This window comes from Xyrauchen texanus, chromosome 11 (assembly GCF_025860055.1).
Source record: "Xyrauchen texanus isolate HMW12.3.18 chromosome 11, RBS_HiC_50CHRs, whole genome shotgun sequence".
Taxonomy (NCBI): Eukaryota; Metazoa; Chordata; class Actinopteri; order Cypriniformes; family Catostomidae; genus Xyrauchen; species Xyrauchen texanus.
The window spans coordinates 16,135,611-16,162,341 of NC_068286.1; the positions used below are offsets into that span (position 1 = coordinate 16,135,611).

The window sequence follows — 26,731 nt, forward strand, 5'->3', positions numbered from 1 at the left end:
TTTACAAGCGGAATAAGCGGTAAATGGCCGATGCGGACAGTGACGGCTTATGGACGAGATATTGAATGTCTAAACACCGAAGATCTGCTTCATGCGACTTTTGTCCCTTGGCGAGGCATTCTTATTTCTTCGATCTTATTTAAATCAGGTAAGGTGTCTTATTCTACGGCTGCCGGATGGGCCCGGTTACGTGCATGCCGACCCTGTGCTAACCGGTAGGCTTGCATGTGCCTACTTATACATGTTTTTATTATTATATCACATTTATAATATAAAATAGTTTTCAGTTAAGCCTGCAAAAATTGTGAAACGACAGTCGCTTTTAAACTCGGTGATGGCGAGACACGAATTGCATTGAGCAGCTGTAGCGGTCATGCCATTTCAGCAACAATCCGCAATGGAGCCTGTAGCCAGGGTTGACAGATGGTGCGGACAACACACCGTCTCTCTTTCAGCAACAAAATAAATGCTAGTTCTATGATGGAATACATTTTCTGGATTGTAAAGTGATTTAAAGAGCTTGCAGCAAAAGACACCATTCAACCCACTGGTATACTTTTACAATTGTTTTAAGCCTACATAAATAGTGACAGCATTGAATAGATCAGCCTATGGCAATATAATGAGGAGGCACTTGGAATAAGGTGCCGTTCACCACGAACTAGTTTTTGCGTCAGTCTGCGCTGGTCCCTTTGTATTTCAATGTTAAGATGCGCTAGACGGACTTCTTTGACCGTTGCGCCGCGTCTCGCTGGGTTCTTAGCGTCTTTCGCGTAAGCGCTGCGTTTTTTCGACGCTGTGATAAAGGAATATTCCGTGTTCAATACAAGTTAACATCAAGCGACAGCATTTGTGGCATAATGTTGATTACCAAAAAAAATTATTTCGACTTGTCCTTCCTTTTCTTGAAAAAAGCAAAAATACGGCTAACCGCAATGCACTTGCAATGGAAGTGAATGGGACCAAAGTGTAAACATTAAAATACTCGCTGTTTCAAAATTAGGCTCTAACCACAAAACGTAAACCGTATTCATGTTAAAATTACTTTAATGTGAAGTCACTAACATTTTCGGTGTAAAGTTAAATCCAATTTTACAACTTTGTTGCCATGACAACATAATATCATAAACCCTGTGATCCTGGAAAAAACTTGATTCAAACAACTTTGAAATCACAATTCTGTCTATAAACCCTCCAAAAATTGGCCCCAATCATGTCCATTGTAAGTGCTTCACTGTAACCAAAATTTTTAAGTCCCTTTTTGTGGTACTCAATATTGTGCTACAAATGCTGTCAATTGAACTTGTATTGAACACAGAATATTCCTTTTAACTTAAAAACTTTTCATATCACCATAGCATCTAGCTTTTTTTAGCACAACAACATGGACCCTAATGCTAGCTATTTTTTATTAAAAATTGTATTTAATTGTTTTTACAGGAGGTTTGGTACCATAACCCACATGGACTGAAGCTTCTGGCAAACCGGGCAACAGAGATTGGAGAGGACGACCGACCAGAATATGAAACATGACAACCGCATCACTTTGGAAAGAACTCAAGCACACTCCTCATCATTTGCATTTAGCCCTTTTTTGAGAATGTTTAATTGGGTAATTCTATGTGGTTAAATACGGAATTGTATAACAGGGAGAATCATTAACTATACAGGTGTATTGCCGCAGTTTAGGATTAATTGTATTTCGTCACACTTGAGTCATGGATATTTGGACTTGGCTGCGTTAAGGTACCTGCTGCCTATCCTTCGATCATAATGGATCAAGATGATAACCAAGAACCATGCGAGCCCCCTCCGCAAGTGCTTTACGGGCCCCACCGGATCCGGCCATCATCGTACCGGGCTCTGCGGAGTGCAGTGTCCAGCCTGGCACGAATTGATGATTTCTTCTGTGAAAAAATCGGCTCTGGATTTTTCTCTGAAGTGTTCAAGGTAACCTTTTCTCTTTTCACCCACAAATGATTATCTGCTGTTGTAGACAAATTGCAGTGGTCATGCTTTTACTGACAGATGTTTGGTTGCACATGTGCCTACTGGCTGCTGGTTTGATGAAATATACTTATGACTTCAAGTTTGGGATGAAAGCAATCAGAAAGATTTCTGGGGACGATCCATAACAGAACATGTATAATAATAATAAAATACACTTTTAAATCTGATCAAGAAGGTCCAGAAGACTGTGAAATGCATTCATTATGGTCCTTACTGGATCTCATGGGATGCATAATAGCCTTCTTATCAATAATGCAACATTAACCTGTTGTTCAAACAGTAGGAACCTGTAAACACATACACACTTAAATTTGAATGCCTACAATATGTAGCTAGATGTAGAGAATATTTCACTTTAATTGAAGTCTCATGAACTACAATGCATAAAAGCTCAAATCACTGTTTCCCAATCATCTTGTGATGGGTACAGTGTATCAATGTTAAAAGCAACATCAGCATCTGGGATTAATTTATAAGGCAGGTCAGTTCTACTTGACAGCATAATCAGATTACCAACCTGTCCTAATCTGTCTACCTCATCACAGAAATGTTTTTGGCCCATGTCTCTGTTGAATGTCTCAGTGTCCAAGTCTTTAGTCCACAAAATACCGTATCTGTCTATTCCCTTTATTTAAAAGCTATGCTTTTGCCACGCTATTAAACAGTCAGGCTTAAAATATTAATAATATTTCATGCTGACATTGTTGACCTCTCTGGCTTTCTTGTTGTGGAAAGAACACAATAATAAAACAGTTCAGGTTCTTTGTTCTGCATAATTTTGATGACATCACAGCGTGACCCTTCACTTTGATGCACATTCCTTCAGTTTGGGCACAAATTAGTATAGTGAACTTCAACAAGTAACATACTGTATTTAATCATTAACAAACCACAGACACTCCTTTTGGACTTGGCACATGGTGGGCCTTGTGGAGTATTCCAGCCTCTTATACTTTTCTGTTATTTGTGGCTGTCATTTTGAACATTTGTTAACAAAGAAATGACACTTTTCTTCATCAGTGGTTCCTAGTTGAGTCTCTTCAGTATTACAGATGTATTACAGTAGGCTATTACTGATACATGAGCAAACATCATAAGTTATGAGGTTAAACTAATCAGGTTTTCCAATTTAAAAAGCCTACCGGACTTAGGACTTTTATTGGATTTATTGATATAAATCATAAAGAAACCGATGTTAATATGGCAATTTTTCTTATTTGTGAACTTTTTGTCTTTACATATTCTTAACTGCTGTACATTACAGTATTTTGTACTTCTGAGATCTACAACTAGATACAAAAGAGCAATGTAGGTTTAGTGCATCACTAAAAGGCCACTTACTGAGTAAAAACTGGGTGCAAAGCTTTCAACATCAGTCCAATTAAATTATAGCACTCTTCAATATATTGATTAATTTCTTTTGGGACAGAAATTGAATATTTAATTAATTTTGTGCCAGACATCAGAAAAAATGGTCTTTGCAACAGTCCTTTCCCATTGTCCAAGATGAGCAATATGACTTGGAAGTCAGAATTGTAATTTATCACTACTATACAACAAATGCGTCATAGACAAATTACATCTGACTGTCAAAATGCTCTGTGTTAAAGAGACAGAGAATGAGATATGAATGTACTGCGTTGCTGATATGATTGGGTTTCAGCTATTGCAAATAGTTATTCATCAAAGTCAGTCTGATATCTTGATTTATACTTGTGGGATGCTGTGTGTTATGATGTTTGGTGATAGATATTATGTGGGAGTGGTTACAGCCCATATAAAGTTTTGTGTGTGATGTCATTGCGATGATGTCCTGGATCCCAGCAGACTAGGTGGGATGATGGGAAATCCAGAAAGCCTATTAGTGCCTAATGGCTATTAATACTCAACACACCATACTGGATCTTTTGGTCTCTCTCTCTTTCTCAGGCCGATGGTCATATGTAATTCAAATTAAAAAAAAACGCTAATGCAACTATTTTCTGAACCAATAAATACCTACAGCTGTTTTCTGAACTCAACTCTTCTATCCTTTACTAACCTTAAAATGAATGTCAAATCAGTCCAATGCATGTTTCTGACTAATTCTGCCTAATATGGCCAGATAAATCTGTATTAGATGCCCTTGTCCTGCTGTACAGTATATATCGATTTCATCCTGAATGACTGCAGGTTAACCGCATGACTGAATGGCATTACCCATCATGCACTCAACATTGCTGTGCTGACCAGCTGTGGAGGTTTAAGGCACTCCAGTGCAGTGATACACTTTTGATTAGTATTTTGGGTAAGAAAAGAATATATTTAGGAAGATATATCAGATTCCAGGGTTGCAAATTTTAAGAACTTTTCTTAACAATCATTAACGTTAATGAATGAAAATCAATTAATCAATAATAAAGTGCATGTGATGAACAGCTTGAAACTCGAAAAACTTAAGATGCATATTTTTCTTCAATCAAAGCTTTATATATAATGTTTTTTATTTTTGACTGATTAACTGTCTTAATGCAAACTTGAAAACCTCAACATCTGAGAAAATTCCTTGCTGTAGAAGGAAATGTTAAAGCATGAGATAGTGAAGTATATGTATGTAGCATACTGTTAAATATAATTTAAATACGCTTAATAAATGAGAATATTGGTAATGTCTTGAATTCTCTTAATATATGTTCAGTTAAGTGTATTTTTAATTAATTCAGCCTGTGTTTAATATGAATTTGTGAATTGTTTAATTTACTGTTAAAGGTGCACACAGTAACTTTTTGTCTTTGTGTCATCTTGGACTTACACTCACACCTAGCAGTTTGAATACAGTATAATTTAAAATCAATTGTTTTCAGTTTCAGATGCCATTGTAGTTTTCACAGTCAGCCATGATTACTTTAATCAACGAGTGAACGTGCCAAAAAACAGATTGGTTTCTGAGATTAAGCGAGTAGTATTCAGCTGGTCATGTGATTCTAAAATGGCAGTCCCCATGAGGGGACCCTCTCCATGTAGATTAAAACCGATTTTAATGAGTCTTCATTTTAATGTGAGTGGTCATGATTTCCTACTTGCAAAATTGCTATCTTTAATGAGGAAAAAAATGTGTGAGTGCAAACTTTTATTGCATTAATGTTAATAATAATTTGTATAGAAGATACAGATTTAAGTTAATTAAAAACTTGTTGTAGATTGTGGGATATTTCAGACCTTACTTTATTTGAAATTAAGTCACACGCTGTGTGAATACAGTTTATAACTGCTGCACCTGCATGCTCCTACTGGCAAGAATGGAGGTGTTTGTCAGTGTCGATGATACAGGCAGAATGGCGGATCAACTCTGCTTGTTGTCATGTTGTACTTTAACACGCTATCATGGTTTACCCAGTAAACACAATGTTTTTCTATAAAAAAAACGTTCATAGAGAATCGAAAAGCTTAATGGATTGAATATCAATGACAAATAATTGATCATCGATTATTCATTATCATCCCTAACAGATTAATATTTATAAGTCTGGATCAAAACTTAATATTGGTGGGAAAAAGTGGCCTACAATTTGCTGTTTATGGCTGTGTCCACACTAATACATTTAAAACTATATCGTTAGAATAATAAAAAAAAAAATCAAACAAAAACACATTAGTGTGGATGTGGCCTAAACTTGTTTTAGAAAATAGATTTTGCAGCATTGCTGTATTGTGAATGGCAATATTTTGCCTACTGTACAGTATACACTGCAAAAATCTTAATCAGTCTCTCTGTCCTGTTTTACAGTAAGAACATTTATACAACCTTAAAACACAATACATTTAAACAAGAAAAAATACCAAAGATATCAAGACCTGTTTTGATTTCTGTTGGCAGATTGTCTTCACGTGTGTGTGTGTGTGTGTGTGTGTGTGTGTGTGTGTATGTGTATGTGTATTTATATATACACTCACCTAAAGGATTATTAGGAACACCATACTAATACTGTGTTTGACCCCCTTTCACCTTCTGAATTGCCTTAATTCTATGTGGCATTGATTCAACAAGGTGCTGAAAGCATTCTTTAGAAATGTTGGCCCATATTGATAGGATAGCATCTTGCAGTTGATGGAGATTTGTGGGATGCACATCCAGGGCACGAAGCTTCCGTTCCACCACATCCCAAAGATGCTCTATTGGGTTGAGATCTGGTGACTGTGGGGGCCATTTTAGTACATTGTCATGTTCAAGAAACCAATTTGAAATGATTCGAGCTTTGTGACATGGTGCATTATCCTGCTGGAAGTAGCCATCAGAGGATGGGTACATAGTGGCCATAAAGGGATGGAATAAAGCAGAAACAATGCTCAGGTAGGCCGTGGCATTTAAACGATGCCCAATTGGCACTAAGGGGCCTAAAGTGTGCCAAGAAAATATCCCCCACACCATTACACCACCACCACCAGCCTGCACAGTGGTAACAAGGCATGATGGATCCATGTTCTCATTCTGTTTATGCCAAATTCTGACTCTACCATCTGAATGTCTCAACAGAAATCGAGACTCATCAGACCAGGCAACATTTTTCCAGTCTTCAACTGTCCAATTTTGGTGAGCTCTTGCAAATTGTAGCCTCTTTTCTATTTGTAGAGGAGATGAGTGGTACCCGGTGGGGTCTTCTGTTGTTGTAGCCTATCCGCCTCAAGGTTGTGCGTGTTGTGGCTTCACAAATGCTTTGCTGCATACCTCGGTTGTAACGAGTGGTTATTTCAGGCAAAGTTGCTCTTCTATCAGCTTGAATCAGTCGGCCCATTCTCCTCTGACCTCTAGCATCAACAAGGCATTTTTGCCCCACAGGACTGCCGCATACTGGATGTTTTTCCCTTTTCAAACCATTCTTTGTAAACCCTAGAAATGGTTGTGCATGAAAATCCCAGTTACTGAGCAGATTGTGAAATACTCAGACCGGCCCGTCTGGCACCAACAACCATGCCACGCTCAAAATTGCTTAAATCACCTTTCTTTCCCATTCTGACATTCAGTTTGGAGTTCAGGAGATTGTCTTTACCAGGACCACACCCCTAAATGCATTGAAGCAACTGCCATGTGATTGGTTGATTAGATAATTGCATTAATGAGAAATTGAACAGGTGTTCCTAATAATCCTTTAGGTGAGTGTGTGTGTGTGTGTATATATATGTATATATATATATGTGTATATATATATATATATATATATATATATATATATATAAAAAGAGTGAAAACACAAGATCTTGACACTAGATGGAAATGATGAGCTAAATTATTAGTTTTTACTGAACATGTCTTGATATAGAAGACTTGGCATGAATTTTCAAATCAGATAATCTGTGTGGCAAGAGTTGACAACATCTTGAAATATTATAAATAGTACATCCCAGGAAAAATAATGGATAATCAACAGAAAACATATTGTGTATTACCTGTATCATTCAAAAAGTGCTTTCAGTGGTGGCATCCATAAATTAGGATAGAAATTATAGTTAGATCTGTATAAAATGCATGGAAGTCTATGGAGAGTCCCTACAATGATATAAAAAAAAGGTTTGTGTGTGCGTATTCAACAGGTGCAGCACAGGATCACAGGGCAGGTGATGGCTCTGAAGATGAATACTATGGCCAGTAACAAAGCCAACATGCTGAGAGAGGTGCAACTGATGAACCGCCTCTACCACCCCAACATCCTCAGGTCTGAAATGCACCATTCTCTCCACTTTCCTCATAAAACTGGGAGTACTTCATTGTTAATATATGAAATTATTTGAAAATACTACAATGTAGCGTTTCCTGTGCCACTATTTGGTAGCAGAATTGCACAGCTGGTGAATGTATAGTGCCACATCACGTTGTAGTCTGAATTGAATGTGATGAGATCATAAGACTATGTACTGCAAAATTATACAATTACAGTAAACACTTTACAATAATTGTATACTCATCTTCACCCCCTTTTTCTCTTTATCTCCCTGTTAGGTTTTTGGGGGTTTGTGTTCAAGAAGGACAGCTTCATGCTCTTACTGAGGTAAGACTTCACACAGAAATCCAGACTACAGGAGTTAATGGTCTGTCTGGTTGATGTGATTATAACAGTGGTGTCATGGTTACAGTACATTAACGGGGGCAACCTGGAGCAGCTGCTAGACAGTGATGTATATCTATCATGGACTGTGAGGATAGGTCTGTCTCTGGATATTGCAAGAGGGCTGCAGTATCTACACAGCAAGGGCATTTTCCACCGAGATCTCACATCCAAGGTAAACAAACACAAATACAATTTTTATATTAGTTTATTAAACCATCACTTTACTCTAGGCCCTGTATGCTTGTTGCAAGCATTTATGAGACAAATAAATAAAGCTGAGATGTTGAAACTTTTATAGGAACATAAAAAATACCATATATATATATATATATTCTTAACTTGTCACCCTTTTGCAGAATTGTTTGGTGCGTTGTGAAAATGGTGCTTTCACAGCTGTGGTTGGTGACTTTGGACTGGCAGAAAAAATCCCTGATTACAGGTCTGTCTAACTCCCCTTTTACTTCCAAAAACATATTTATTGACACTCATTTTATCGTGATATTTTTGTAATTAACATTTTAAATGTTAAAGGAATAGTTCACTCAAATGAATATTCTCTCAAAATGTACTCGCCCTCATGCCATCTCCGATGTGTATGACTTACTTTCTTCAGCAGAACACAAAGATTTTTTTTACGAATCTCTGTAGGTCCATACAATGCAAGTGAACGGAGACCAGAATTTTTAAACTCCAAAAAGCACATCAAAGCAACATAAAAGTAATCCATTAGACTCCAGTGGTTAAATCTATGTCTTCAGAAGCAATCCAATTGGTTTTGAGCAAGAATAGACCAAAATGTAATACCTTTTTCACTGTACATCTTGCCATTGCAGTCTCTAGGCACCATTATGATTTCAAGCTCGATTACACTTCCTAGTGCTTAATACGTGAGCAGAGACAGGGTTCCCACGCGTCCTGGAAAACCTGGAATTTTGCAATGCATTTTTCCATTCATGGAAAATTTGAAAAAATACCTAAATGTCCTGGAAACAAGTTATTCTTCCTGGAAATATTTTTAGTATAATAAAACTGTTTGACTGTGTAGCTAACCAGGATTTTGTTGCATGTACATAATAAAATGGTAACAACCAGTCAAATACACAAATTCAAATAGTTTTGACACTGCCGTCTGTCATGAACAGTTACCCGTCACATACATTCTCTGCTCATCTGCTGTCATCTCTGCTTTGCTTCGATGCAACAATTTAAGTGTTGATTTAGTACAAAATATGATTTTTTTTTTTGGTTCCAACATTGATAGCGTGAACCACATAAACATTTGAGTTATAAAGTTTAGACAACAATGACGGCCGGACCACAATTTTTAAAGCTATAAAACGCAGTCATGGAATATGACATATTTGGATAAAAATGTATGTTTGAATGCACAATTAATAAAATTACATTTGCGATATGTCTTAATGTGATGATTAAACTGCAAAAGTCTGTAATATACTGATATGATCATCAGGAAGTGTAATCAAATCAAATCACTTTGTCACACTACCATGTACACAAGTGCAACAGTAGGTGAAAGTCTTGTGTGCAGTTCCAAGCAACATAGCAGTCATGACAGTGACGAGACATATACCAATTACAGTAAACAACATACTTACACAACACAATTTACATATCAAATGTACACCTACTTAGAACAACACTATAATTATACAATGTACAGTAAACAATACACAATATAGAATAAACATACAATAAAAAATAAAGAGTATATAAAACAAATATATATATATATATATATACACAGTAGTTGTGTTGTGGAGAATATATTTATGACAGACCAGTGTGAGATATAAGATTAATAAAGTGTAGTGCTGATTATTGATCGTGAGAGATCAAGTGTTCAAAGGTCTGATTGCTTGGGGGAAGAAGCTGTCATGTAGTCGGCTGGGGCGGGTCCTTATGCTACGATACCGCCTGCCTGATGGTAGCAGTGAGAGCAGCCCATGACTTTGGTGGCTGGAGTCTCTGATGATCTTCTGAGCTTTTTTCACACACCGCCTGTTATATATGTTCTGAAGGGAGGGAAGCTCACCTCCGATGATGTGTCTGGCAGTTCGCACCACCCTTTGCAGGGCTTTGTGGTTGTGGGCTGTGCTATTGCCATGCCAGGCGGTGATGCAGCCAGTCAGGATGCTCTCTACAGTACTGGTGTAGAACCGTGTGAGGATGTGGTGGTTCATTCCAAACTTCCTCAGCCGTCTCAGGAAGAAGAGCGCTGGTGAGCCTTCTTCACAACGGCCTCAGTGTGGACGGACCATGTGAGTTCCTCAGTGATGTGGACACCGAGGAACTCGAAGCTGCTGATTCTCTCCACCGGTGCTCCATTAATGGTGATGGGGCTGTGTTCTCCGTCTTTCTTCCTGAAGTCCAGTACAAGCTCCTTGGTTTTACTGACGTTGAGGGAGAGTTTGTGTTGCTGACACCAGCGTGTCAGAGTGTGCACCTCCTCTCTGTAGGCTGTTTCATCATTGTCAGTGATCAGACCTACCACCGTCATATCGTCAGCAAACTTAATGATGGCATTGGAGCTATGTGTTGCCACACAGTCATGTGTGTAATCGAGCTTGAAATCATGTTCAAGGAGACTGCTTTCAAGATTTATTGTGAAAAAAAATAGTTATATTTTGGTCTGTTCTCATCCCAAATTGACTGGCGTCATATGAATTACTTTTATGCTGCCTTTTATGTGCATTTTGACCTTAAAAGTTTTAGTCAATATTCACATGTATTTTATGGGCCTGCAGAGCTGAAATATTCTTCTGAAAATCCTTGTTTTTGTCCTGCAGCAGAAAGACAGTTTGAAATGTCATAAGGGTGAGTAAATAATGAGAGAATTTTCATTTTTCTGTGAACTATTACTTTAAAGTATCTTAACTTATCTGGGAATTCCACCTATTGATTGAAAGGAACAAGAAGGAAAGTAATACATAAGTGATGATGTACAGTCGGCCAGTCATTACCGCAAAATAATGTGTGATCTTTAATCAGGAATATTTGACCATTGATTCTGATTGGTTAATAACAGAATTCAAGTGTTCCAGAGCTGTGTTATAACTGGATTGCATTACCATTCCTATTCATATCATTGCGAGTTGTTAAGCTATCGAATCCATAAATACCATATGCCTAATCACTCTGGAGTCACAGGAAAATTATGTTCTGACATGATGACAATGCTGATTGTCTGATAGTACCCAGTGGAATGCACTCAAACTGTTCACTATCATCTATCCTGAGCTGTAATATGACAGGCAGCAGAGAGAGAAAACAGTTAGTACAGTTTTCACTTTTAGTAGACCTCTGGCAGAGTCACTGGCAAAACATCTCCTATAATAGTAATGTTACTAGCAAATTTTTTTAGTTAATCTAAATACAGTACTTCTTTTAAATGGCCTTCATTAAAGAAAGTTGCTTTACGGCACCTTAATAGTGTAGCTATGGTATCTAAAAGTAGGGGCTAATTGCCTATGGCCCCATGCTAATCAACCAAACCTTGACCCCTTGATAAGGAAATATGAAACCTCTGTCTTTTCTGTCATAGTGATGGTGTTGAAAAGCAACCTTTGACTGTTGTGGGCTCCCCCTACTGGATGGCCCCAGAAATGTTGAGAGGAGAGCTTTACAATGAGAAGGTACACTTTTATTTTTAGCATCTCATTCTCAACATCCAAGATTTTGCTGTTGTCACTTGTGTAAAATAAGCATTTTTGTATCGTAGGTGGATGTCTTTGCATATGGAATAATCCTTTGTGAGATTATTGGCCGAATTGAGGCTGATCCAGATATCCTGCCACGGACAGAGGTACATGACCGCACACCACCACAGTAGCAAATTAAACATAGAAGAAATATTTGAGGGGTTAACAGACATAAATCAAGCCTAGATCAAGGCTTAAAATTTGTTCTGTGGATAATTGCCTCAAGTCAGTTTAAATAATGACTGGTCTTAAAATTTTAATTTATTTTGATTGTTTCATTACTCACATGCTTTTTTTTTTTTCACGACATGATTTTCAAATCATAATTGATCCAACAGGAGAATACTCGTGATTTTTCGTGGTTGCTGCAGCATTTACTTTTTGAGTTGAATTCAGCATCTTCATTTTAGACAGCTATGTCCCTCTGCTGGTGATGCAGCATATTGCATATTTCCATATGTAGCTGTTTAAATCAATGTTCAAACCTCAGAATTTATATACAATAGTCTTGTATTTTGTCTCGAAAACAAGGAATATGTGAGTGTCTGTAAAGGGATTAAGGGAAAGGAGGAGGTGAGAACCGGCTTGACGATATAAATAATATTTTAATAAGGAACTTATTAAACTCTGTTCCACTGCAGTCTCCAGTCGGCCTTTATCCCTCTCTGAGGCTTGATTAGCCTGATTAGCCCTGCCCTCCACCCTGTTACAGTGTCTTATCTGTACATTACTCATGAAACATTACCAAGGAATCTGTTTGTCTGTAGGATTTTGGACTGGATGTTGACGCATTTGAGCACATGGTGGGAGACTGTCCACCTTCATTCCTTAGCCTGGCTGTCAACTGCTGCAATGTAAGCCATATACGTATACATATACTGTAAATTATAAAAACACATTACATGTAGTCTTTGTGAATATGTTGAGCAAATTTGTTAATTTCGTCATTGGACTCCTAATTCCTCTTGGGGGGAATGCCCCATCTAGTCCCCCCACCCCCCCCCCCCCACACCCCTTAGACCTGCCCATGAATCTCTCTCTTAATTTGTTATTCTCTTTCTGTGGCAGATGTGTGCAGACAGTCGTCCTGCTTTTTCTGAGATAGTACTGATCCTTGAGAGGATTGAGAGAGAGAGGGAGAAAAATGAAGCTCCAGTTATCTTAGGTAAGTTTGTTACAAATTACACATTGGTAAGTATTTATTTATTAATAGTTAAAAATAAAATAAAAGCTGTAACAGAAATTAGCTGTTAAGCCATTTGAGAACTTTCAAAGCCCAAACTGAACCAAAATACAAAGACATAAATAATTTGTATAAACTCACATGCACATACTGTATATATAAAATAATTTACATATGTATAAACGTAATTACTTATATAACCTTGTGCAATGCAACAGGCAGTCAGTCCACACTGAAAGTGAAATTGCTGTGTGTCGTGATGCAGTCACAGCTAATCAGAACATATTTGATTTTTTTAATACACATTTATGTGGAGCATGATTTCAGGCTAATGTGATCATTTTTCCTTTTTCAATACAAGTTAAGCTCAATTTGTAGCAAACTCTTGATTATTACAAAAATTATTTTAACTCATCCCCCGTTTATTGAAAAAAAAAAAAAAAACATGAGGCCAGTTCATAAACATTTAAATAGACACTGTTTCAAAAGAACAGCCATGAGATATAAACATTATATGTGTTTACATGATTTTAGTGTAATAAAATTGCATATCTTCTGGCTATCCTTTTGAAACAGTGTGTATGTTTCGCTGGGCCCATTCACTTCCATTGTAAGTGCCTTACTGTAAACATGATTTTTGTGTTTTTTGAAATAAAAAATGGACATGTTAAAATAATTTTTTGTGGTAATCAATATTATGCCACAAATTTTGTCGATTTGAGCGTAAGTTGTACTGAACAAAGATGGAGTTTTTTTTTTTTTTTTTATCACTGCTAGAGTACAGTTGAAGTCAGAAGTTTACATACACCTTCTCTGTCTTAGGTCAGTTAGGATCACTAATTTATTTTAAGAATGTGAAATATCACAATAATAGTAGAGAAAATTATTTATTTCAGCTTTTATGTCTTTCATCACATTCCCAGTGGGTCAGAAGTTTACATACAATTAGTCAGTATTTGGTATTATTGCCTTTTTAAATTGTTTAAATTGGGTCAGATGTTTTGGGTAGCCTTCCACAAGCTTCTTGCAATAAGTTGCTGGAATTTTGGCCCATTCCTCCAGACAGAACTGGTGTAACTGAGTTTTGTAGGCCTCCATGCTCGCACACACTTTTTCAGTTCTGCTCACAAATTTTCAATCAGATCTATCCAGACTAAACTACACCAGCTCTGTGCTCCCATGTCTATCTGTCAGTGGATCACCAGCTTCCTGACAGATAGGCAGCAGTTAGTGAGACTGTGCAAATTCACTTCCAGCACCTTTACAATTAGCACTGGTGCCCCCAGGGATGTGTGCTCTCCCCACTACTCTTCTTCCTCTACACCAATGACTGCATCGCCAAAGACCCCTCTGTCAAGCTCCTGAAGTTTGCAGACAACACCACTGTCATTGGCGTCTTCTGAGATGACGATTAGTCTGCATACAGAAGGGAGGTTAAACAGCTAAATGTCTGGTGCAGTCAAAACAACCTGGAGCTGAACACACTCAAAACGGTGGAGATGATTGCGGACTTTAGGAGGAACACCCCAACATTGACCCCGCTCACCATTCTAAACAGCACTGTGGCAGCAGTGAAGTAATTCAGGTTCCTGGGCACTACCATCTCACAGGACCTGAAATGGGAGACCCACATTGACTCCATTGTGAAAAATGCCCAGCAGAGGTTGTACTTCCTTCGACAGTTAAGGAAGTTCAACCTGCCACAGGCACTGCTGATACAGTTCTACTCCGCAATCATTGAGTCTGTCCTCTGCGCTTCAATAACCGTCTGGTTTGGTTCAGCTACAAAATCAGAAGACTACAAAGGACAGTTCAGACTGCTGAGAGGATTATTGGTTGCCCCCTGCCCTCCCTTCAAGAACTAAACACTAAACCAGAGTGAGGAAAAAGGCTTGAAAGATCACTCTGGACCCCACTCACCCTGACCACTACCTTTTTGAACTGTTGCCTTCTGGCTGATGCTGTAGAGCACTGAGCACCAGAACTGGCACATGAACAGTTTTTTCCCCTCAGGCTATCCATCTCATGAACAGCTAAATCTGCCCCATTGAGCAATAATTATGTGCAATTCACAGTCTAGTCTTTTTGTATTTATCCAAGCGTGTGTGTGTGTGTGTGCGTGCGCGTGTGCGTGCATGTGTGTGTGTGTCATATTATGTATTCTAGATATACTTTATTTTCTATTAAAAAAAAAAATATTTTAATTTTTTTAAAGTTTAGTTTTGTTGCTGTTTTGTATTGTTGTGCACTGGAAGCTCCTGTAACCAAGACAAATTCCTTGTATGTGGAAGCACACTTGGAAATAAAGCTAATTCTGAGGTCAGGGCTTTGTGATGGCCACACCGATACCTTGATTTTGTTGTCCTTAAGCAATTTTGCCACAAATTTGGAGGTATGCTTGGGGTCATTGTCCATTTGCGACCAATCTTTAACTTCCTGGCTGGTGTCTTGAGATGTTCCTTTAATATATCCACATAATTGTCCTCCCTCATGATGCCATCTATTTTGTGAAGTGCACCAGTCCCTCCTGCAGCAAAGCACTCCCACAACATGATGCTGCCACCCCCATGCTTCACAGTTGGGATGGTGTTCTTTGGCTTGCAAGCCTCACCCTTTTTCCTCCAAACATAACGACAGTCATTATGGCCAAAAGGCTCCATTTTTGTTTCATCAGACCAGAGGAAATTTCTCCAAGAAGTAAGATCTTTGTCCCCATTGTAGAGTATCCAGGTCAGGTTTGGGGAATGTACAATTAATTTCAATGATCGTAATCAATGATTAATCATTTACATTTATGCATTTGGCAGACGCTTTTATCCAAAGCGACTTACAGAGCACTTATTACAGGGACAATCCCCCCGGAGCAACCTGGAGTTAAGTGCCTTGCTCAAGGGCCCAACAGTGGCATCTTGGTGGTGCTGGGGCTTGAACCCCGACCTTCTGGTCAGTAACCCTGAGCCTCAACCACTGAGCCACCACTGCCCACGTAATCATACGGTTTGACCCAGATAACAATAGATACAAAAATGCCCCAAAAAGGGCTTATATAGTCCAAGAGTCTGCTTCAAACATATATAGATAATTAAACACAACGAATTATAATTAATTAGGAATATACATCATATGCAGACAGGATATATTAATTTTAATAACACCTTAATGGAATTGACCCGTAGGCTACCGCAACCAGTCAGTTCGTCCGCCGAACCACTTTACTCGATACTCCTGATCAATTCTCCAGAAGGGTTATTCTTAGTTATAAGCTTATTCATCAAAAGCACGTTAACTTACTTTGATAATATCAGCTCGTAGCTTAAAATCGCACATTAAAGAGGCTTTGTTTTATGACCAACAAACACAGACAATCAAGCGTATAATTGATTTTAATACAAGGCACTAGGATATATCACTACACTCGACAAACAGACATTTAACATAGAATAAACATAAAATAAGCAAACTAAAAGCAATAAGGAAAATAGATGGATTATTATAAGGATAGCAACTTATTACAACAATTAACCCTTTAAGAGCCAGCAAATGGAATTACACACTTTAACGCGTTTGGATTTCAGATGAAATAATACTTGCACAATGGACCTTAGTGTGGCTGAGCAAGACTGCGTGTATGTCGTGTCCTCGTGGCGTTCTTGAGACGGAGGATTTCGGTTCGGTGTTTCCAGAGCGTGGAGTTGAAACTCACTTGAAGAGAGAGTTGAAGGGTTGTTCCGGGAAGTTGCAATGTTCAGCAGAAGAGAAGAGAGAGGGGTGCCGGGGAAGTCCAAGGGAGGTCCAGAAGTGAAGCGGGGAAGTAAGAGAAGTTGAAGTGTTTGAAGAGATGTAAGGTGAAGTGGGGGCAGCAAAAGAGAGAGAGTCAATGCTGGATCTGACTTTTAAAGTAGGGAGGTCACACCTCCTTTGGTAGAAGTGACCCAATGAGACCCCTCCGTTTTGGGCGCGAGTTTGCTCCCTTTGTCCAGTCAAGGCTCATTTGCATATTTTATGACCGTAAGAGATTTTGGGTTGAATGACTCAAAAGATGGTAAAAACCTAGCTGAATACAATTCTAAGGTGATCTTATATTTATATTCAGCTAGGACAAGTCGTAAGGTTTAATTTGATACCAAAAAAGTGTATTTAGTACACTTAAAAGTGTATATACACTCTTAGGCTATTAAATATAAGGCCTCAGAGTTTAAACTACACAACAAAACAAATTTCAACTGGTTTTGATCTAACATCAGAAATACACAACATACAGGGATTACACATATTTCCTTAAAACTAGACATTTCTAGGTTTTAAGTGAAAGGCACACACATTTTTACGTTCAAAGTCTCCCATGGCTTTTCTCACATGGTAAAACACAAGGATTTGGGGGTGTCACATGGAAGGGAGGTTTGTCAATAGTTCATTGTACTTCACAGACTAGTTGGCTTATTTCAGTGATTAGAGGAGCTTTAACAGTGGGTTCTTTGTATTTGGAATCGCTGAGTCCATGATTATCCATTCATACGCTACACCATGTACACTTGCAAACTGTAGTCTGGCTTTTTTATGGTGGTTTTGGAGCAGTGGCTTCTTCCTGGCTGAGCAGCCTTTCAGATTATTTCGATATAGGTATATATACTCTTTTTACTGTGGATATTGATATTTGTTTACCTGTTTTCTCCAGCATCTTCACAAGGTCCATTGCTGTTGTTCTGGGATTGATATGCACTTTTCGCACCAAACTACGTTCCTCTACAGGAGACAGAATGTGTCTCCTTCATGAGCGGTAGGATGGCTGCGTGGCCCCATGGTGTTAGTACTTGCGTACTATTGTTTGTACAGATGAACATGGTACCTTTCAGTTGTTTGGAAATTGCTCCCAAGGATGAACCTGACGTGTGTAGGTCCACAATTTGTTTTCAGAGGTTTTGGCTGATTTCTTTTGATTTCCCTGTGATGTCAAGCAAAGAGGCACTGAGTTTAAAGGTAGGCTTTAAAATACATCCACAAGTACACCTCCAATTCAGTACACCTCCTATCAGAAGCTAATTGTCTAAAGGCTTGACATAATTTTCCAAGCTGCTTAAAGGCTCAGTTAACTTGGTGTATGTAAACTTCTGACCAACTGGAATTGTGATAGTCAATTAAAAGTGAAACAATCTGTCTGTTAACAATTATTGGAAAAATTACTTGTGTCATGCACAAAATAGATGTACTAAACAACTTTGCAAAACTATAGTTTGCTAATATGAATTTAGTTGGGTTAAAAAAAATTGTTTTAATGACTTCAACCTAAGTGTATGTACATATCTGACCTCAACTGTAACTGTGTTCAGTTTGACAACTCCTTGTTGTGATTTCTCCAGAACCTGTTGCCATTGAAGACAGCCCATATAGGAGAAGAAGTTCGCCATTCCATCCAGGTGACCAGCGTCTGTCACGCAGTCAGTCAGACATATTGCCTCCGGCCACATCACCGTGTTTAGGCACACCTGTAAGGGTCAACCCCTTCTCTCTTCGCCAAGACCTCAATGGTGGTCGCATCAAGCTGTTTGACACCCCTAGCAAATCTGTCATCTCCCTCACTTTTACTCTTCCGCAAACTCCAGACCCATGTGCCTCCCCATCCCTCAGCGGTAGACAGGGACTCCGCGGACCCCCTCGAAGGTGTCGGTCCCTGCCGTGCACCCCTGAGCTGCTAACTTTCCAATACCAAGAGGAGCAGAAAGAGGAAAATATGGAGAGGAAAGAAGAACTAGGAGATGGAAAGTTAGCGAAAGAAGTGGAGGGATGGCAAGATGGAGTTGAAGACTCAGGCCTGGTACTGGATTTAGAGATGGTGTCTTTAGAACGAGTTGAAGAAGAGGAGGAGGAAGAGGTGGAGAAGTGCCTCACAGAGCCCATGGACTGTAGTAGCTCCCCTGACACAGCAGAGGGCACCACACCAGTAAAGAGGCTTATTAGTGGTTCTTATTCCTCTTCCTCCTCTTTGCAGCCAAATGGCTGGGCTATGCCTGTCTCTAATGGACCGCCATTGTTACCTCCCCTTCCCCGTTTGGACAATTACAATGGACTGCTGAGGCCTGGGCGGCCTATTGCATGGGCTAGACTAAACGGTTACCGCAGCCCTGCCCCGAAGCCAGTACGACCCACTACCGAACAAGACGATGTAATTTCCTGTCCTGCTTGCTGTCTGGCTGGTTTCAGCATCCCTTCCATGTGCCTGCGTGGAGCTCCTCCTCGTCGTGCACCCCTGCGACGACCGTATAGGAACCTCAATGGAGGTGAGGCATCTGCAGCCACAGCAAATTTCTGTCGTGGAACTAAGGGTCTGGCTCCACCCACAGCAATTTGTGAGCCAAGCTTACCCCTTCCAGAGGCCCAGACCTAAAGAGAGTGACTTCAAAAAATCTGCAACATCTTAGAAATGACACTGTATTTACAACACCACACTGTCAGGCTGCAGCAGTAATATCAGTATGGTCATCTTACTGGATGTGGTGCAGAGAAAAGCAAGTACAGAGAATTGCTTTAACTACTGGTGGTTCGATTTTGCAATGTGTGGATGAGGCACATTAAGAGACACATTTTTGGTCCTGTAGGGCCAGTTTTGTGTCATAGTTTTGGTTATTTAACATAATCCTGATTCACAGTTAATATTATTAATATATTAACAAAGGGTACTTTTAAATGTTTGCTCTTTTTGGATGCACTTAAAGTGACTGTGTTTAAAACAAGCCATGAAACTGTGTTTGGGATGATGGAGACCCATCATCCCAAATAATAGTGGAAGGTTAAGCATTTTCAGCTTATTTATTTATTCATTTATTTATTAGATAATCATTCCTCTTCAAGACTGAGTGCTCTTCACTTTGCCCTGAGAGTATATGAGGTGTGTGATGCTGCATACTGATGTAAAACTTTTGTTGATAATTCTTTGTGATACACGTGTTAGTTTAAAAGCAGTGTGTGCATGTCCTATGGTAATACTGTAAATGATATACTATTTAATAGGCATTTGTGAATGCTGCAAACTTTTAGTTTTACAGAAAGGAAGGTTTTGTGGACTGCTCATGTAGGATAGCAGTTTCAATTTTGTCATCATCTCCCCTTAGTGGTCAGGAGGATTCACTCTTGTCCATTAATGCTACTCTTATTAGGAATAAACAGATTTTTCTGCTGAAAGTGATGTTATAATGTAGAAAGTTGACTTTCACCTTTAATCTAAAGCTAGCTCATCTTTTTTTTTTCTTTTTCTCCCAATTGGGCATGCCCAATTCCCAACGTGTTGGGACTAACGTTCTCGTGGTCGCGTAGTGATTAGCCTCAATCCGAGTGGCGGAGGACGAAACCCAGCTGGCCTCTGCATCAGAGATCGTCAACCAGCGCATCTTATCACGTGGCTTGTTGAGCGTGTTGCCACTGAGACATAGCGCGTGTGGAGGCTTCACGCCATCCCCTGCGGCATCCACGCCCAACTCACCACGCGCCCCAACAAGAACAAACCACATTATAGCGACCACGAGGAGGTTACCCTATGTGACTTTACCCTCTCTTGCAACCGGGCGAATTTGTTTGCTTGGGAGACCTGGCTGGAGTCACTCAGCACACCCTTGGTATTAAACTAGCGACCTCCAGGGGTGGGAGCCAGTGTCTTAAATACTGAGCTACTCAGGCCCCTCTAGCTCAGCTTTTTTATAATTTTTAATGAATCATATGTAGAAACATTGTCCTAGATCAGCACAAAAAGCATTTTGCACAAAGTGTTTCCAGATGCCACCATAGAAATTGGAAAGGGATTGTTAATTCAAAAACAAAAATTCCAAACTGTATGTTTGTTTTTCTTTCATGGAATACAGAAGGAGATATTTAGCCGAGTGTACAATTGGACTAAAGGCACAACTTTAAGGAAATTTGCTTTTTTCTGGACACAATATGTTCAAGATCGAGAAAAAATAAATGGCTACTAGTCCCGTTGTACCCTAATGTCTTTTTTGTGTTCCATGAAAGAATTTTCAGTTTTGGGTGAACTATTCCGTTAAGGCAAATATGAGGCAAGTGTTTAATATATCTCTTGTGTTTGAAAATGTACATGAGTGTACATTTTCCCAGCAGCCTAGATTCAATGTGGTCTCATATACTATAGATCCTGAACTGACCATCTCTACATCTTCAGTCTAAATTGATTGAATGTGATTTCAGAATTCTAATTCACCTTTTGCAGTTTTGTATTAGTTTATGGTCTTTAGATATAACCAGAATCTTAGAGAGACTGTATTGCTCTGTGTGTTCTGGTGTATTTATGGTCTGACCAAACTGCAGAGTTTCTGAAGTAACACCTTAGAAATGCATCCACTATGAGTTTCCTCATGCTTGTGTACGATCACCTGCTTATGAGCATAGGAAGTATGTGCATGCTGAGCACTGTACAAAAGAGTGATCTGTACTGTACATATCGATGCATGACAATAGGCAAAAAGCTTTCAAGTCCGTTAGTAGTTTTCTTCAGGCTGGCATCAGAGGTGAAGTTGTCTCAAGTCAAGTTTGAATTCCAGTCAGATATAGTTTTAAAACTTGAGGAATATATTTTAATGAACTAAATTGTTTTTAGTACTTTAAAGAGTTGAAGTTTTTGAATACTAATCTGTCAAGCCTGGAAGTGAGCTGTGAAAATAATGTCCTCTCTTTTCAGAAAGTTGATAAATGCCTCACTGATTATGACTAATTTATAATTTTCAGTGCACTGAAGAGATAATCCATTGAAAACCATTTGATCATGTGTATTTGTACATCACAGACAGTCATAACTTGCCTCCTTTATGTCAGTGATGAAGTGATGTTATAACAGATTGGGAAGGATTTGTAAAGTCCATGTGTCACATTGCTGTGTAAAAAAAATATAATTGTTTGTTTTTAAGAGAGGACTTTCTCTCTTAAGCAAAGCACTTATGATTATTGTTATTAGTTCTGGGGAACAACAGCTTTAATAAATGTCAAAGAGTTATGTTATTTATGACAATTTCATCAATTAAAAAGACTGAATGTAAGATTCTCTGTCATTTTTAGAGATAAACTAATTTAAAATTTTAGATAGAAATGGTTAATGGCAATCAGAACTGAGCATTGTAATGATAATAAACATATGATGAGTCTGATCAATATGTGGGACAGGAGCCAGAGCTGTAGCACAGTGGGTTGAGCTCATGACATGTAAAAGTGCAGGTTTGAATTCAGCCAGCATCCCATTCCCATTTCTCTCTCTCCGCTACTGTCCGGTCCAGTCTTCATTGTCCTGGCCAATAAAATTACAAGCCCCCAAAAAAGGTAAAGAAAATCAATTAACAATATAAGTACACTAACACGATCACTATTCATTAAATAACTAACCAGAAATCAGGAATGTGGTTTATATTTACTTTCTTTTTATTCTTTCAGACGTTTTCCAACTAACAATAAAAAAAATGGCTATAACAACAATATAGCACTGACAGTGAGCCAAATGGATGAGCACCACCTTGCCTGTCTCACATCAGTTATGCAATAATTTAATTTATTTATTTAGTTCTAAAATCGACAATGCCCTCAAGGTGGTGCTCATCCATTTGATTACTCTATCAGTCTCTTCTACCTCACCACTCTGTTTGTCCAGTTATTCTGGTACCTCTTTTTCAAATTTCTTTCAACTTGAATCTGATTTGCTTGTTAAAAGTTGTATCATGTATGAAAGCTACCACTTGCATACTTGATCCTCTCCCTACAAGATAATTTTAAAACTTTTTTTGTCTCCTTGTGTCCAACTGTTGTCTGCATAATAAATAACTCCCTGTGTACTGTTGTTGAGCCAGCAGCATTAAAAATTGCTGCTGTAACTTTAGTTCCAAAAAAGCTAAACATTAATTTGGACCATTTAAACAACTTCCATCCTATTTCTAATCTTTCTTTTTTTGGCAAAAATCCTAGAATATGTTGGTGCCTCTCGATTGCATAATCACCTTACTGTTAATCTCTTTGAGCCCCTTCAGTCTGGTTTTCGAAAATTCCATAGCACAGAAACGGCCATGGTCAAGGTCACCAATGATTTATGAACTAATTCTTGATCTCAGTGCCGCTTTCGACAATGCCATTTACAATATTTTACTCACCCACCTTGAAACTGTTTTTGGTGTTTCTGAGACCGTTTTAAACTGGTTTAGATCCTATCTCTCCTATCGTAGCCAGTTTGTGTCTATGGGTATTTACAGGCCTGAGATTGGTTTAGTTTATACTGGTATCCCCCAGGGTTCAGTTTTAGGCCCATTACTTTTTAGTATTTATTTATTTCCTCTTGGTCAGCTCCTAAGATCACTCTGCCTTAACCATTACTTTTATTCAGACGATACTCAGATTTATATCCTCTCTAAACATGGAAAAAATGGCAGCTGTTTCTTTTCTTTTAAATTGTCTAAAAATATGGATGACTAACAATTATCTCTGTCTAAACGGTAAATAACACTTGTTTTGCTCTTCTCACCATCTTCGCAAAGCTGGTACTATAACTCTGTTTATGGGTCTTTTCTGGAGTTTCAAAGAAAACTGAATAATCTTGGAGTGATTTTTGATGCTAGTTTGACATTTGATCCCCATGTGCAGAATACTGTTCAGAATTACTTTTTTTTTTTTCTCAGAAATATTGCAAGATTAACCCCTATACTTTTTCTCTGGCTGAAGAGCTGATCAACACCTTTGACTATTGTAATGCACGTCTTCTTGGGGTCTCTAAATCCACACTTAACAAATTGCAATATGTACAAAATTCGGCAGCTAGGATCCTGACTAGGACAAGAACAAGTGACCATATTACTTCTATTTTGGAATCCTTAAACTGGCTCCCTGTCATGTTTCATTTTTATTTTAAAATACTTATGCTTAAAGCACTGCATTGTCTGGATCCTCAGTATTTGTCTGAACTTTTAACAATATACAACCAAAGCGTAATCTGCGCTCCTCCCAATCTGTTTTTTTGGCGGTCCCTCAAATTTGCACATGTTCCATGGGTGACAGGGCTTTTTCATCTTATGCTCCTTAATTGTGGAATTCACGTCCAGTTGATATTTGAGAAGCACAGACGATTATTTTAGTTTTGTTTCTATGTTATGTATTCACATTTGCATGTTTTATTGTGTGTCTGATTTATTGTTAATTGTATTTTGATGTGCATGTTTATATATTTCTTTAATCATAATGTTTTGTACTCTTATATTTTTACTGTGTAAAGCACCTTGCGAAGCTACTTTTATAGGTGCTAAAATAAAGTTTATTATTATTATTTTAATAATTGGTGTAAACAAAAGTTCAAACCTGATTTAATTCAGAGAAATTTCATTAGATTCATCAGTTCAGCACTGAAGACTGGTGAGGTCAAATGTAATAATCCATGGGGAAGTTGGGAACTGATCATCTGGGAACTTTTTTTTCTTTCAAATTTAACATAAAAAAATAAAATAATAATAATTAAAACAAGCCAGTTTCAAAACAGCCCAGAAGCATCTTTAATGTAATGTCTGGAGAACCAAATTATTCCCCCAACTATTGTATATACAGCATGAGTTAAAGTATAACATTATAGACACTTATTGTAAATGTGGTCAGTCACAGCAAATGTTTTATGCATTACATTAACAAAGGTGAAAAAGAATGCAATGTCAGAAATCAAGAATTTGTAATTAATACAGTAAATCTCTTTTTTAAACAGTCAAATATTAATTTGAATCAGGGTAGTCATTGGCACCGTACTGGGGAGGGGGGGATTACAACAGCTTCAAAAACTAGTCCAAAACTAGTTGTATATATTCAAGCTTTCTGATGCCTTGCAACGGCTTTCTGTGAGGAATCAATCCAAATTTACACTGTAATCATATAAATCTGCTTTATTTGTCTCGGGTGAGTTTATGAGAGAAGTGTTGTAATGATGTCCGATTCGTGAGTGAATAGTTTGTTTGAGTCCGTTCATTTCAATGATTTTGAGAATAGAAATGATCTGATTCTCGAGTTCAACTCACTGATTCAATGTCTGTGTTTTAGCTAATTTCCACATTTCTTTCTGGAGCTGCTGGTGTGAGAAACTTATTAATCACTCAGTGAATAGTAAAGTTCATTGTTCTTTTACCAGCTGTTCATTGACCTATAAACTACCCCTTCTGTGTCAGAAACCACTCATGCCTTGACTGAAGAAGATCTGAGACAGGGGGAGGAGGAGGTGACTTTAGAAAACAAGCTTTATTATTGTTGTTTAAATGTATTGAAATATAATTGAAATGGTGTCAATATGTAACAGCTCATGTGATATGTGTGCAGAAAGGATTTGTAAGTTGCTAATGTAATGAATATGGGGTAGTTATCTTAATTAACAGACTAAGATTTACAGACTTATTTTATTAGTATATTGAAATGTTTTGCCTTGTCCAGACCCAGGGCCTTCACATGGTTTCACATTGGAGAACAGTGCTGGGCAGGAAGATCAGGTCAAGTACAGAAGCAGTGACAATGGTGAAGGAAATAGGCAGTACAGTCAAGGCAACAAAAGTCTAGCTGAAGAAAAGAGGCAGAGTGAAGAGTTTGGTGATGAGGGAGATGAGAAAACAAATTACCTAACCGATGACCCAGGTCTGTGGCCAGACAAATTAATGGACACTGAAAGGGAGATGACTGCCAGAAAGTTAGCAACAAAGGTTGTAGACATGTTGAAGGAGATGCCAGTAGATTCACAAGGGAAACAATTTCCAGAATATTTGCAGTTCACAAAGGCCGCCAATGGAAGGGAAAAGCTCAGAAGGGATTGACTTTCTTACAGCAAAAGCACAAATGCTTTATACTGTATTCCATTCTTGCTTTTCTCAAATGAACTGAAAAGAGGTTCCCAGAGTGGTCTAAGCAATAGAGGTGGATACGAGATGTCTGAAGTATCATGGCACAGGATATTTGACAAGCTTCCAAATCATGAAAGCAACAAAGTACACAGAAGTTCCTATTTTAAATGGAAAACCCTACTCAGTGATCACTCAGTGATGACCACAAGTGGTATCAATAAACAAATGGATGAACAATTAAAAACCGAAATTGAGGAAAACAGAGCTCTTCTAGAACTAATTCTAGATGTGATGCTACATTTAGCATCTCAAAACCTGCCTTTTCGTGGTAAAACTAAAAACCTTGATGATGTGCAAGACTATAGCATAGATATAGCAGATTGCAGGAGCCAGAGTTATGACAATGGTACAAAAGTGTCAGGCAGAATCAAAGGAGTATATGATCACATAATAAATAAATAAAAAAGGGGCCCAGAAACCCTAGCGGCGCCCCTGATTGCAGGCATAGTGAAAGAAAACGTTTTATGAAAACAGTTCAGTACCAATTCACCAAAAATAATTAAATAAAACAATAATCAAAACATTTCAATGTTTATCAGACAAATATTTTCATCCCATACTTTGAATAATCAGTTCAGCAATACATATTAAATATTAAGTGTAACAATCAATTATACTCTCTGTAAAAAACAAATAATATTGGGCAAATAAAATGGTTATTAATGTTTTTCATGCAAAAACAATAATAACAAAATAAAACCAGTCAATCTTTCATTTAACTATTTGTACATTTGGTTATTTAAGAACCTTCATTTGGCAAATAATATGGTTTGAAAACTCTGAGATTCTGCTGGAATTTCAGTGGAGAGCATACTTCTTTGGGAAAATGTAATGATTTAA

At 38.2% G+C, this 26,731-nt stretch overlaps 1 protein-coding gene across 1 annotated transcript; it reads left to right on the forward strand.

The window, feature by feature from the left end:
* Positions 1-22,202, forward strand: LOC127651801 (dual specificity testis-specific protein kinase 2-like). Its single transcript, XM_052137817.1, has 11 exons — positions 1-148; positions 1,441-1,950; positions 7,579-7,700; positions 7,985-8,033; positions 8,119-8,265; positions 8,450-8,532; positions 11,656-11,746; positions 11,833-11,916; positions 12,580-12,666; positions 12,881-12,977; positions 18,353-22,202. The coding sequence occupies exons 2-11, from the start codon at positions 1,774-1,776 to the stop codon at positions 19,375-19,377; spliced, it is 1,962 nt and encodes a 653-aa protein (XP_051993777.1). The 5' UTR covers positions 1-148; positions 1,441-1,773; the 3' UTR covers positions 19,378-22,202.
* Positions 22,203-26,731: the final 4,529 nt, after the last annotated feature.

Bases quoted from the DNA above. Each gene is read 5' to 3' on its own strand.
- LOC127651801 (XM_052137817.1), top strand. From the start codon at position 1,774: ATGGATCAAGATGATAACCAAGAACCATGCGAGCCCCCTCCGCAAGTG. The intron at 8,266-8,449 runs GTAAACAAACAC...ACCCTTTTGCAG, and splicing joins ACCGAGATCTCACATCCAAG to AATTGTTTGGTGCGTTGTGA. The intron at 12,667-12,880 runs GTAAGCCATATA...TTTCTGTGGCAG, and splicing joins TGGCTGTCAACTGCTGCAAT to ATGTGTGCAGACAGTCGTCC.